We start from the raw sequence: 15380 nt of genomic DNA, 5'->3' as shown, positions 1-15380 counted from the left end.
TCCATCAATGACCTCTCTTCCACTAACAACTATCTTCAAAGAACTCATAGGAGTTTTAATCCAAGTGGGTTCTTTTGACTGAACAAATATATTTATATTGAAGGGATCAGAGACCTATCTTAACAGAGGTTATGTTCCACAGCCTGTATTTAAGTCAAATTATTGAATGCCTTCAAAACTACACTTGAAAGTACCTTAGAAAGGCATCATACTGGATATCAATACATATTTCTCAGTATATCCAACAACTTCTCTTTTCTTCCAAAGATGAAACAGATTTTCTCTTTTAGTATCCAAAGATGGATGGTTTGCATTTGTGAGCTATATAGTACAAAAATAATGCATTTTGAGCAGTAAAATCACACAGAGGGCAGCATGATGGTTGCTTCATGTAGGGTCTCTGGTAACTGAGCCATATTGAGTAATGGTAATGTGAGATACAACTCATTTCACCAGGGCTTATGCTTATTAAAGACAAAGTCAAGTGGAACCAATGGCACTATTTAAATTATTTTCTTCCCTTTCTTCTATTTCTCCCAATTTTGTTTTCAATAACATTTGCTAGAATTATTCATTTTAGAGTTGAAATAAAACTTGAAACTATGTGAAGAAAATGGCCATTGTGCAAGAACAATCTCAGTTTCACCTCTTTCTTCCTTCATTTTCTCCTTCCTTCGTATGTTCCTTTCCTTCCATTCCTTCCTTTCTTTCCTTCCTCCCTTTCTTAATAGCAGAAAGCCCTCAAGGTCCATCCATGTTATGGCAAATGGCAGGATTCCCTTCTTTTTTATGATTGAATATATGTACCATATATATGTACCCCATTTTCTTTATCTATTCATCCATTGATGGACACTTGGGTTCTCTCCATTTCTTGACTATTTGTAAATAATGCCACAATGAACATAGGGTTGTGGATGTCTTTCCAAGATAGTGTTTCATTTCTTTTAGGTAAATACCCAAAAGTAGAATTGCTAGATCACATGGTATTTCTCTTTTTAATTTTTTAGGGAGCCTCCATACTATTTTCCATAGTGGTTGTACCAATTTATACTGCCACCAACAGTGCACAAGGGTTCCCTTTTCTCAGTTCCACCTCTTAGAGCAGATATGAATTCCAGTAATACTAAAGGTAATTGGAAAGACAGATGTTAATTCCACAAACCAAAAAACTGGTACTGGAGAAAAAACAACAGTGATGATTGAGCATGCTAACCCCACCCTCCACCCCCATTTAGAGTCTGTATGTTCCACTTAACTCCAAATATTCTTGGAGGAAACCAGCTCAGGCTCAAGGCACACTGCAACCAGTAAGATAGAAAAGAAAATTTAAGAGTATATGGTAAAACTAAGCTAGATGCAGAGTTTAGCCCAGGAAATCCACAAAGTTTAAGCTTAGGCTGGTTTGGTAAGCACAATAATTAGGGAGAAGGGATGTGGAAAGAAAGAAGGTACAGATGAACCAGCACACATGTCAGAGAGAAGGTCTGGCTGACTGATGAGAACACAGAGAGCAACAAAAGTGCATCTTGGTTCCTGGATATGTGTTCATAAATGATTATACTCAATTCCTTGGAATCTTAGACTAGGATGAGAGCTCTGTCAAGAATTAGCTAGGCTAGGAAGACTTAGAGTCAGAATAACAGAAGGTTATGGTCATTTGCTTAGAAATCAAGCACCTTTGTGTTGGAATTCTGGGTCTGTCACTCATTAGTAATTATAAATATTCATTAGATGGTAATAGCAGATAAGCCAATGTTCCAACCCATACAGAGGGATTAGAGAATAAGTCAACCTCTGCTGCAGACTACAGCAGAGGGTTTAGTGCAAGAATGCAGGCCTGGAATTGGTGAACATGGGAAACTAGGTGAAGGGTGGGGAGTGGGAGTGGTAGACCCAGGGCTGGTTTCATGGGTGTGCCACTTTTGCTGCCATACGTAGGATGTGTATTTTGTTTTCAAGCACAGGGTCCCATACTTGGTTTAATGCTTTGCTGTCACAATGTTGAAATTCTGAATAATTTTTTCACATTTTGCACCAGACCCTACAAATTATGTAGCTGGTCCTAGGTAGGCCATTATGGGCACCAAAGACATTTAAGACACTGAAGATATTGCAAGCAAACACAGATGTTGAGATAAGGCTTCACTGATTATGACTGGCTTAGATTTGTCTTGGTCTTGCATGGCAAGACACAGAATCCAACTCTGAGGGATGGAAAAAGGCAAAAACAGGACAAACTAGACAAGGGAACAGGGGATACTATGAATGCCTCAAGACAACAGGTGCAACCTGTAACTCTCCAGTCAAACAGGGAGAAATGGTCACTCTATAAATAAGCTATTCTAGCAAACCCTTCTAAAGTTATTCCTACAGGGCAAAGTTGGCAATAAATACAGAAGATAATGATCATGACCACAAAGTGTGTTCACAGAAAATTCAAATCTATTTTTGGAGTCAAGGAAAAAGGGTAGTTATTATCTTACCTTTGAAAGGATGATCAAAACAGAATAAAATTTTAGGTAGCCAAAACTTACGTTTGAAAAGCTGCCCATATGGTGATAATTGTTGCACCTGGATAGATGAGTACATGAGGTCCATTACACTCTTCTACTTTCATGCATGTTTGGAAATTTCATAACAACCATTTTTAAAAGTAAAAAAAAAAACTAATTTAGGTGTTTTTGTTGATATTACATTGAATAAATATTTCTTAAATCTTTTAATAAATTATTTTATTAACAATTTGCTATAAAAATACTTTGAAAAATAAATAGGAAAACAACTTGATTTGAGAATGATTTTAGTGTCAAGTGTTCTCAAATTACTCAAGTAAATAAACAATGTTATTGCCAGAATTTCTATATTAAGGGATTTAGGGATATAAATCTAATTGGAGAAAAAAATCAGAAATTCTGTCTTAGAGCTCTGTTTACATAGAAATCGCATTATTTTTATTTAGATTGCAAAGTTGATTTTGAATGACTAGGGATGGATGTGATGGAGCTTATGGGAAATCAAAGCTCTTGTATTAGTCACAAGAGGTTAGACGGTTCTACAGATCCAAATTAACTCCAAATCTCAGTGGCTTAGGAACAACTAAGGCTTATTTCTGGCTCTGCTACTGCCTGTCAAGGATTAACAAGGCACTCTGCTCCCCTCACTCACCCAAGGGATCTAGGTCAGTGGAGACTTTGCTACCCAGTAATTGTGCTATCTGGAACATATGGCTTCCTCTATCCCTGTGTGAGGCAATAGAGACTAGAGAATCACACATTGTCTCAAAACATGAGTGACACATCACTTCCACTACCACTTCATTAGCTGAAAATTGCGACATGGCAACCATGACAGTTTGCAAATGACTGCAGAGGGGATCAAATGGAATATTCACCTAGTCATACTGTTTCTACTATATCCTAATCACTCCTTTGGACACTGCAAGGAAAGTACTGCTCAGGATTTCTGAGGTCTTCAATCCTAGAATCCTAGAATCTGAGCTACACACTAAATGAGAATTAAGGCATCGTTGATATGTCTGGAAATATTTGTTCAACAAATTAATAATGAAAAGAAGATTATAGGGTGAAATTTCTATCTAACTTTTTCAAATACTAAATATTATTCATTTTCATAGAAGAGCCATGATTAATTCAAATGAGAATTAACAATCCATTCAAACCAGCATAGCTGACCTTTTAACTGCCAATACTTTCCTAGTCATTGGCTATGGATAATAGTAATATTTATTTTAAGATGAATGTTTGTTTTGGTCATCTATTCCTGTATAACAAACTGCTACCTAAGCTCAATTGGGTTGTTTCAGCTGGAGTCTTCTGTGCAATTACAATCAAATGGTGGCTAGGGTTAGAATCACCTGAGGCATTTTTTCTCAAAAATCTGGTACTTCTGCTGAGATGGCTGAAACAGCTGGGAGCTGGCTGGGCATCTCTCTTTCCACATAGATTCTCCACAATTCTAGCTTGGGCTTCTATGTAACATGGCATTCTAAGGATAGTTGGGCTTCTACAAAGCAGTCAGCTTCTCCTACAAGTAAGTATTGCAAGAGCACAAAACAAAAGCTGCAAGGCTTCTTAGCACCTATATTTAGAAGTCCCATGGTGTCACTTCATTGCACTCCATTGAGTCATAAAGCCAGCTAAGCTCCAAAGAGAGGAAAGAACCCAAAGGTGGGAGTACTAGGAGGCATGGTTAACTGTGGCACCATCTTTGGAGACAAGCTATCATTAATCAGGTATTTCATTTAATCAGACCCTAATTTTCCACATTCTGAATAATCCATTTTCAAATGCAAGTCCAAATTTATAAGAGTTTATATTATGTCAAGTTCTCTTTTCCACAGTTTTTGCCTTATCCTTAAAAAAAAAAAAAAAAAAACCTGTAAATGGGACATGACAGTTTGCAAATGCATAAGAATTGGTATTGCAGATCTTCCCTGATCTCTGGATTTATAATGCTAGGATGTCAACTGGATGTCAGCTCTAGTTAAGAATGTTGCCACGTTGCTATTCTGGTCAAATTCTCAAATATATGAGTGCAAGTATCAGGAGGAATGCAACAATCGGGGAGGATAGTACTCCATTTTATATGTACAATCATATAAATTGTGTGTTTTACATATACATATATATGTATATATGTGTGTATACATATCTGTGTGTCTGTATATATATATAAAATATAGCTGTCTAAAGTAGATACTCTAGCATTAGCATCTAGGCCAAGAATTTCCCTACTTAACAGAAATAATTTATAGAATATAAACATCAGATTAGACCATGTTACTTCACAACCCTAAACTCTACTGAATAAGACAAAAACAAGGCTGCTTCATAACTACATCCAAGCAGAAAGAAAAACAAGACCACTGTCCAAATCACAAAAGTGACCAAACATCTCCCTCAGCCAGGTAACAAGTATGACTGCTGCCTCTTTATCACCTACATCTTTAGCCTTGTTCCATTGATCCCATCTTCTGGGTAGAATTATTAAGATATCCAATTATATAATTACCCCTACTTCCTAAAGGTAGTCGATCCCAAACAAATCCCACTTCCTTATCTCTCACCAAAATCATCTAACCCAAGCCTAAATTCCATAATAAATAAATATAAATTTATTAGGCCAGCTTAGCTGGCCCTATGACTCAACGGAGTGCAGTGCAGTGACACCATGGGACTTCTAAGTATAGGTGCTAAGAAACCTTGCATAATAAATAATTCCATAAATTCCGTAAGTCCCACCCAACAACACTCAATCTGAACAACACTCAGACTTTACCCTCATTCTGCATGTTATGCTGTCTGCTCTAGAGCAACAAGCAACAACAAGCAACAATTCTAAATTTGTTTTAACACATGTGTGTTCCTTGTAGTCTCTGGTTGATGAGCATTATAATAATAATTTTATATAACATATGCAATGTTTTCTATGTACTTAAATTGCAAAGTTGGATAAATGCACACACAGATAAAGAGGGTCAATTTTGTTCAGAATCCTGAACGAGAATAAATTGGAAGTTTACATTTGCCTCCAAGGACCCCAGAGCACCAAGCAACCATACACATGTCCCAACATTGTTGTTTCATCACTGAAATCTCAGGGCAACCACATTAGTCTCAAATGCATAACATAGATTACATAAAGGCATAACATCTGATTGACCAATGACTCAGAGTGTGGACTCTCCTGCCTTCTGGCAGCCTGTACTTCTCCTACCACAATGCTTGTTATCAGGACTAACAGCAGAGAAGAGGTGAAATGCATTTACCTCAGTCAACTCACAATTATCAGCTTTGATGTGACCCTCAGTTAAGGAGAAGGTAGAAACTAATGATTTGGAGAAAAAAAAATATATATATATGGATTTGAGGTCCTCTCTTCCTCATTCTATCCCTACTGTTAGGTCATATAATTTATTCCATTCATTCAACAAATACTTCATGGGCTCCTACTACATGCTGAGTATAGAGATTTTCTTATACAAGTATGAAAAATTCTATAAGACATTCCGGGAAAGATACTGTAGGCTTTTATAAGTGGACTGCACCCAGTTACTTTCTCTTTCCACATGAACACAGTGAAATAATCCATTGCTCTCTTCCCTCATTTAACACCAACCCTTCCAGATAACCAACACTTCTGCTGTCAGCCTTGCTTTCTGCTAAGTCTATTTGCTGCTAGAAAATGACACTGGGGTACCTGGTTGAATTCTCTTGAGTAAATGGTCACTCCTTAACATACTGCATCTTTTCCTAAATTTCACAAGTTATCTTTTCAATGAGATGAATTTTAACATTCTCATCTACGAAGGACAACTCTAAACACAAAGCTTACAAAGTTACAAAGTTTAAAGGGCTAAAAATATGCTAATCAATCGATTGGCTATTATTGACCAAAACTTTATACTAAGCTTTTAAGACACAATGCTTGGATGGGTGACAATTATCCAAGGGAAAAACTTTCCATTTCTAACTCACATGAAGATACCGACTTCATATTTATAAGAAATGTGCTGAATAGGAGATAGAAGATATGATGGGAAATAAAAAAGTTTTCTAAAGAGAAGTACATAATATGCGTAAAAACATCACAATTTCAGTTTCAGATATGAAGATACCAGTCAACCAGTCACTATTCTTATTTTTGTACACTTATTCAAAATTCAATTCATAACGACTTTTATTTCATAGATATTTGTAAGCATATAAAACTTTATGTGCATTCCTTACAAACTGAAAGCATTGGAAAATACTTTATTTTTTTTTTTTACAAATAGGTTCTAAAATCAGTCCAAATAAAACACCAAATTGGTACATCTTAAGCAAACGGTGTGTGTGAGCCTGGGCAGTACAGTTGGTTAAGCAGCTCCCTCTTGGTTTTGACTCAGGTGGTGATTCCAGGGTCATGAGACTGAGTCCTGAGTCAGACTCTGGGCTCAGTGTGAAGTCTACTTGAAACTCTCTCTCCCCTTCCTCTGTCCCTCTCCCCCTGCATGTGCAATAAATAAATAAATAAATAAATAAATAAATAAATAAATCTGTGTTTTTTTAAAAAAAAAACTTATTAATGAATACATTAAGATCCATGTTTTGAAAATTGGCTATTTGCAAATAGACCGACCTATACTTGAATGGATATAAGCACTTGTTTCAACAAAGTTAACTGTGCAAAACAATTTCAGAGTACAAATAGTACCTAGAAGCCAAAAAGTTGTGTTCTGATCAGTATAAAACAGAAGTATTGGTGAAAATGGTTTTCAGTGGCCTTAGTCTAAAAACTTCAGGGAGATAGTATTGCTCACTATTGGGCAATAGTAAATTGACTAGGGTGCAACCACTCTGGAGAAGAGTATAGAGGTTCCTCAAAAAGTTAAAAATAGAACTACTCTACAATCCACCAATTGTATTACCAGGTATTTACCCAAAGGATATAAGAATATTAATTCAAAGGAATACATACACCCTAATGTTTATAACAGCATTATCAAGAGTTAAATTATGGAAACAGCCCAAATGTCCATCGACTGATGAATGGATATGTGGTATATATAAAATGGATTATTACTCAGCCATCAAAAAAATAAAATCTTGCCATTTGCAACAATGTAAATAGAACTAGAGAGTATTATTCTACATGAAATAAGTCCGAGAAAGACAAATACCGTATGATTTCACTCATATGTGGAATTTAAGAAAGAAAACAAGCAAGCACGGGGGGGAAAGGAAAAGGCAAACTAAGAAAGAGATTCTCAGCTATAGAGAACTGATGGTTACCAGACCGGAGGCGGGTGGAGGGATAGGGTTAAATGGGTGATGGGGACTGAAGAGTGCACTTGCTGTGAGAGCAATGGATATTGTGCGGAAATGCTGAATCACTAACTTGTACACCTAAAATTAATATTACACTGTATATTAATTGGAATTTAAATTAAAAATTTAAAAATAATAAATCTAATTAAATTGACAGGAAAAAAAAAGTCTAGAGTGCTAGAATCTAACAGAATCAACCCTATGTCACTGGATAAGTTAATTAAATGTTCAAGTTGTCAATTCTCTCACCTATAAAATATTGTCTCCTTATCACAGAGATATTGAGAGGGTTAAATGAGATGATGCATGACAAGAAATTAGCAGACACCACAGAGTAAGCATTCAGTAAATGTTAGATATGATGATAATAATGAAGAAGGAATTGGGATGATATTAATTCTCAAATGAGTGGATATCTACCTGTACCAATTCACTCATTATAATAGCTATATTTGTATCCATCTGACATCTATAGTGTTACAAAGACAAATAGAAAAAGTTCTACTTTTCTTAGTGAATATAAATCTATGATAATTTCTTTTCTAAACTGTTCTGCTGATGCCAAAAATCAGAAAAAGACATAAAGCTGGAATCTAGGATGGAGTTACTGTGGTCCTTTCAACTTCAGCCTGAGAATCTGTGCAGGTATTTTCAAAGACTGAAGCCAATAAGCCTATTATATTGCAAACATGAAAGACAAAGGTTTTTGTAATAAACACAAATTTAGAAGGGAAGGATTAGCTCATGAGTGACAAAGAAGAGGAATAATTATTCTGTGTAGGATAGGGGTATAAAAGGATTACCATCACTAGGCCAGCTCAATAGAATAAATCTCAGAGTTTTCAGCAGCTGCAAGTCTGGTGATCCTGTAAATATTCACATAATATTTCTAAAGGTAAAACCCACTATTACATGACAAAAGAATAAAGTGCATCATTTCATGATTGGTGTATCAATCAGAAAACAAAAAAATTGTTGGAAAAAGAGAGTCCATACCAGGCAGTCAAAGAGAAGGAATTTAATACAGGGAACTAGTCATAGGGCTATTGGGAAAGCCAAAAAAAAAAAAAAAAAAAGAGAGAGAGAGAGAGAGAGAGAGAGAGAGGGAAGAATGAGAAGAATGAGGAACACAGCCATTGCCCTTGAAGCTATGGGGGAACACAGACAGCATACATAGTGGCCAGAATCCAGGGCTGCCTCATAGTAGCTGAATCCACACAGAGGCTCATCAGAACATGGAGATACACTGCCCAAAGCAAGCAACAGAGGGGAGAAACATCCTGGTTTTTTCCCTTTCTCTTTCCAACCTGTAAATGATGCCTCCAACTGGGAGAACCTATTTAGTAGTCAGTTAACAAGGGAACCTAGGAAAGCAGATGGCAAGAGATGCCCATGGAGTAGATCTGAAAGCAAACCAACAAATGACCAGCACAATAGGTAAACACCAAGAAAATTTACCTAATATAAAAAAATGTACTGTTCCTTTTAGTTACGGTTAAAGGGGATTCTCAATACAAAAGAGATGTCACCAATATCAGTTTTATCAGGCTACCGTTTGGAAATGCCATCAAATTAAGCCTTCTAATCAAAATGGCACTGTTAAGATTGAAAGTCTGCCAATATAACCACATTTCTTTCACAAGATGAGAGGGCAAAAACGAAACCCATTTTTGGTAGCTCTTCTGCTCCTGCCTTTCATAGACAGGTAAGAATTCAGAGAACACACTGGAAAATGTATACAGGATGGCTACCAATTTAATTTGGCTTGAATATCAAAAATTATAAGAAAACCATCTAATCATTCCCAGATTTCACTTAAAAAGTCATTGTACTGTTAGAAAACTAAGAGGTTAGTTTTAGTCCCAAATACTACCCTGTCTTCACTTTTCTCATTTCATTGCCACATGTAAAAAGTCTGCAGGACCAGCAGAGAGTCACAGATTCACATTAGACTATTTCACTGGGAAGTTCTCAAAATAATTGTACTGGTTTACAAGACTGAGTAAGTTCTGGGGGAGAAAATCAGGGAATTGTAGACCAACTGAAATCACATAACCTTGGACAACATAATCTCTGTGTCTCATTTTCCTTGACTATGAAGATTAGATTAGAACATCTCTCCATCTTTAGGTTGAGTGCAGAGATGTGACCTTTGACTTGCTCAACCCAGTGTGAGAATAGATATCAGATAGGATAAGAGGTATGAGAATAGATATCAAAAACACTGATTAAAACCCAGTGTGCATTTTTAGGAAGTGGAGGAAGTAAAAGAAAACTGGCTATTCGAAGCAATCTCTCCAGACAGGTACCACTGCCCCTATTTCTGGGTCACTTTTTTTCTTAGCTCACACTCACAAAGCACTATATCCTTCTAAAGTTAACAGAAACCAAAGCATCCATGCAACACTGATGCCAATGGAAGGAGAACCATCACCTCAACTTTTTCTCACCAACCAATCAATATAAAAAAAGGCACTGTGGGGTACCTGGGTGGCAAAGTCAGTTAAGCAACCAACTCTTGGTTTTGGCTCAGGTCATAATCTCAGGGTTGTGAGATCAAGCTCCACACTGGCCTCCCTAGTCAGCATGGAATCTTAAGTTTCTCTCTCTGCCTCTACCCCTCCCTCCAATGTGTGCACATGTGTGCTCTCTCTCTCTCTCATGCGTGATATCGCTTTCTCTTTCAAATAAATAAATAAATAAATAAATAAATAAATAAATAAATAAATAAATAAATCTATCTTTAAGAAAAAATAGACTGTGATAAAATATTGCATAATGGAAGAATTTCTTTTTCTCTTATTAAATTTTTTTTTTTTATTTATGATAAGCACACAGTGAGAGAGAGAGAGAGAGAGAGGCAGAGACATAGGCAGAGGGAGAAGCAGGCTCCATGCACCGGGAGCCCAATGTGGGATTCAATCCCGGGTCTCCAGGATCGCGCCCTGGGCCAAAGGCAGGCGCCAAACCGCTGCGCCACCCAGGGATCCCCTCTCTTATTAAATTAATATTTTTGTTGATAAGTATCAATTTCTTACAAAGAAATTGTGAAGAATGAAAGGGAGTATACAAAGACTGCTCACATTATGCTAATGTTGGAGTAAATTATCACCGATACTAAGTGTCTACAGAAAGTCAATAATACATGGGAGAAAATGTGAATATAAACCATTGATAACATGCATCTGCTACAGTCACTGCAGCCTGTTCAAGAGACCTGAAAATTCTAAGAGAGACTTCTGACCAATAGAGCAAAAGACAACAAAATTTCTTGTTGGTCTCATAACTAGAACAAGGCAACCTGAATTCAAGTCCTACCCAGTTTTTAGAGTATAAAGTTAGTGTTCTCGTCACGTGCTGTTTCAAAAAGAACCCCATGAGTCACCTGTGAAAATGGCTCACCAACCAAAAAATCCTGTTTTGTTTACACACAGAGACAGAACAGTGCTATGCTGGCTTAACTTCCCCAAAAGAGGTTAAATTACATTCAGTATTGTTTGACCTGAATGGATATTTTAATCGCCCTGAGTAACAAAGCAAAAAAGTTACTCTTTGTAGTATTAGTACATTTTCAGATATATTAGTGTATCCACTCTTAGAGACACTCTATGTCATACACACACATATATACATATGCACACACATGGGGACACATACAATTTCCTAGAATAGAAAGGACAGAAGGCTAATATTTGTTTGAAGAAAACAAGGCAAAATCTATTCTCCCTAATTGCCAGGTTGACTTCATTAGTTAGGCACTGGGGAGGGCTTTGAAGGCAGGACTTCAGCATTTCCCTGCCTATCACTTTCCCTCTCATGAGACCTGAGGTGGAGAGTAGTAAACAATGAGGAAGTCCACAGGCCTCTGCCAATGGGCCACTTCAAGGTGAGAATGGGCAAGAGCCTGATACCCTCCACATCTGCCCAATGACAAAATGACTGTACGTTTAAGCACACTTCAAGGAGACCAAGCACAACAAGATTCTTAAAAAGAGCATGTTACCTGATGTGGCTGTGAACTGGACCATCTGCTATAGGAAGGAGCACCCGAAGACTTGCTGGCTGAGGTTCGCTGAAAGAGGGAAGGAAAAAAATATTTCATGTTGTCACACAAACTGAATTCACTTTCCGTTTCTTTAAATGAATTACTCAGTGTCTGCAGCTCCAAAAATTACCACAATCTTAGACTCTCCCTCAACTTACTCTCTGTTTCATTTCTTTTAAAATACATTCTCCTCAGCAAGTATAATAATATAAACACTAGAGCCAAAACATCTGGATTCAACTCTCAGTTTGTACTCATTGTTTGACCTGATGCAAATCACCTGAATTCTCTCTGTCTCAACTTTCTTTTTATTGAGACTAGAATAATAATTTTCATGTCATGGTATTCTTGTGAGGAACAAATATGGTAATAGGTGTAAAGCATTTTGTACAGTAAGGTGCTATCCACATATGGGCCGTAATTCAACAAGCAGAAAATAAGGCATGTTATTCTAAGTTTCTATGTGAAACCAAACTGGTATACAAATATCCACATTAATCAATGAGGTTATTTGAGTCAGTTATTACATAGAGACTGTTCATCTTGGGAGAGACCTGACCATACTATTGCTACCAGTTTCATGAGCTTGTAAAATGTCACAAATTCACTGTAGATTAGCTCATCCATAGTCATTCTTAACACCATTTTTCTTGTCTGTTTCTACTACCGAGGCTGAAAAAAACCCACATAACCACTTTTTCGGTATTCCCTCCCTATACTCCTGGCTAATGAAATAGAAATATAATTTTGGAGGAGCAGAAGGCGAAAGAGTTCTGGGAAACCCTTTGCTCTTCTGATAAAAAGGAAGAGATAAGGCTTGGATCTTCACCACCACTATTCCTTCTCTCTAAATACAGATACACTACATGGAGCTAGAGCAACCATTCTGTGACTATGAGGAAAAAAGGCCAAGGGAAGAGCAGAGGTGCTAACTCTAATTGGTCTTCTTATGCAGCAAAGATTTTTGCCTAAATCCTCCTTGTGTAGCTGACTATAATCACATTTTCTATCACTTGCGGAAAGTTGTGGATGCTTCATGGCAAAGGCATGAAGATGTGAAATGATTGGTATGTTTGGGGGATGATCAATACACCAATATAGTACTGCCAACTCCTATACTCCCCATCACTGCATTGCATCTGCCTTTCAGGACCCCTGTGTAATTTCTATGCTGTTCCTGACAGCTTTCCTGAATCTCTGCCACAGGGAGGTTGGCTTACTAGCTAAATGCTGTGGTCTGTCTGTTCAATTCAACTTCCCTCTAGCATCTGCCCATAGGAAGAGGCAGAGTCGAGATCAGTCCTCCTGCCCCACTGAGGCTGATGGGATTGGACTCTAGCACAGTGTGAGAAGCATTCTGATTTCAACTTGGATAAAGGGAGCACTATCAAAGAAGTAGCTGGAAATTAAACTAAAAGCTTAATCATATTCCCTCAATGAGAAGCAGTAGCAATGAATTTCAAACGTATCAGACTTTACCAGTGCACAACCATGTACCTTCTCTAATGCCATTTTCCTAATTGTGAAATAAGAATAATTTAGATAGTCCCCATGCTCCCTCCTTATCCAGGCCCAAATCTATTAAATTAAATTATTCTATACTTTCAGAGTACATAAATTACTAATGATAGTGGCAACACTGAATTTCCATGGAAAGATTTGATTGCTTTCAGTATTATGTATCTAAAATACCAAAGAAACATCTGAAACCTCTGTTAACTAGAAAATGCTAGTAATCCAGAAGAGCCCATTGCCTGAATATTATAGCAGCTCCCAGCTTCCCTGCATTTTTAGAAAGGGGCCATTGGCTGTTTTTTCTAGCCCAACAATTTGGGCTTTAGCAGAATCTCTTCAAGTCTTCTTAAATCATAAGCTTTTAGAATTTACCCTCAGACTAATTTTTGAGACATCATATATTGAGAAGGTAACTTATCCTACTTATAAACCACAACACAGGTTTCTAAAATTGTAACAATAATTGTTATACCTATTATCAGGAAAATAAAACTTTATGTTTTTTAAATTGAGATATAATTGATATATAACATTACATAAGTTTAAGGTATCAGAGTTGATACATCTAATATTGTAATATGGTTACCACTATACTGTATATATTTTATATAAAATATGTATGTTATATATAACAAATATATCTCTTCTTTATTCACTCATCTGTTGACAGATACCTAAGTTATTTCCATATCTTGGTTAGTGTGTATAATTCTGCAACAAACACCAACTACAAATATCTCTTCCATATCCTGTTTTCCTTTATTTTTTCCTGGATGTATACCCAAAAGTGGAATTACTAGAGCATATGGAAGTTCTATTTTTCATTTTTTGAACAAAATTCATACTGTTTTCCATAGTGACTGCACCATTCCCACCAGCAGTGGGCACAAGGGTGCCCTTTCTTCCACATCCTAACCAACACTTATTATCTCTTCTTGAAAGATTTGGTTTTCTAATCAAAATAAAATTATGGTAATCAAATTCAAGACACAAGCACTAACATTCGAAAAATATTTTAAAGAAAAGTGAGATGTGTGACCTGCAGCATCTGAACCAAATTATTAAGGAACCTTGACATGGGAAGGAGATAAAATAGGCATTTGTAGATTTGAAGGCAAAAATAAAATAAAAAAAAAAACAAACAAACAACGTGAAGTGTGAAGTGTACAACTTTTCCTTCTTGGTAAGTGTCACAATACTTCCATGCCCATGCTTAACTTTCTCCTAAAGGTCACACTGTTCTTCAGCACTGACACAAATATAATTAACTGTGTAATGGTAATTGCAGTCCATTGTGATTCATACACTTCATGTCCTTTCTAGTGCTAAGGATAAATGTAAAAGGCCAGAGAAACAACAAAATAATGGTCAATATTAATTACAAATTTTAAAGACATGACCATGTCCCCAGAATTGTAGCATAGCTTCTGATGGATGTGACTATATTCAAAATCCAGTTTCATAGCACAAAACACAAAATCTGGTTGGGTTTCCTTGTTATCTTTTGAATGAACTAGCCATAATGCATACAGCCTGGATGAAAACAAACTCACTTGACAAACCACATAAGTAATTGATCATATCCCTCCTTCTCGCCATCCTAGTGTCCTCAGCAACCAGTGGTTAATCAGAGGGCAGTATCCAGATCAGAATAATGAGGCATGCTGCTTTAAAATGCAAATTCTTTGACCCCAGGAATTTACAAATCTCTGGAAGTGGGATCCAGCAATTTGCATTTTTAAGAGGCTCTTCAGTTGATTCATATTTAATCTTTGAAGCAAGGAAACATCCCATAATATTTCCAGCATACACTTGTATGGCTATATGCATCCATTGAAGAACAAGGATGATGATGAGTAGAGGTATAAAGATTCAAGGATATTATTGATAATAGTTTTCTCTAAACAGATAAAATGAACTCTCAAACTCCAGAGAAATATTTCTGGAAATTATGGGAAGATGCTTGAGGAAAAAAAATCTGATTTTTA

At 36.6% G+C, this 15380-nt stretch overlaps 1 protein-coding gene across 9 annotated transcripts in view; it reads right to left on the bottom strand.

The window, feature by feature from the left end:
* RBMS3 (RNA binding motif single stranded interacting protein 3) overlaps positions 1–15380 on the bottom strand; it is a 1278684-nt gene that overhangs the window by 1014926 nt on the left and 248378 nt on the right. For all 9 annotated transcript variants that reach the window (XM_077865504.1, XM_077865505.1, XM_077865510.1 and 6 more), the window contains one exon: positions 11836–11904. In XM_077865504.1, coding sequence (XP_077721630.1) covers positions 11836–11904 — 69 coding nt within the window. The remainder of the gene's footprint in view (positions 1–11835; positions 11905–15380) is intronic.

This window comes from Canis aureus, chromosome 22 (genome assembly GCF_053574225.1).
Source record: "Canis aureus isolate CA01 chromosome 22, VMU_Caureus_v.1.0, whole genome shotgun sequence".
Lineage (NCBI taxonomy): Eukaryota > Metazoa > Chordata > Mammalia > Carnivora > Canidae > Canis > Canis aureus.
This window is presented reverse-complemented; position numbering and strand designations above follow the sequence as displayed.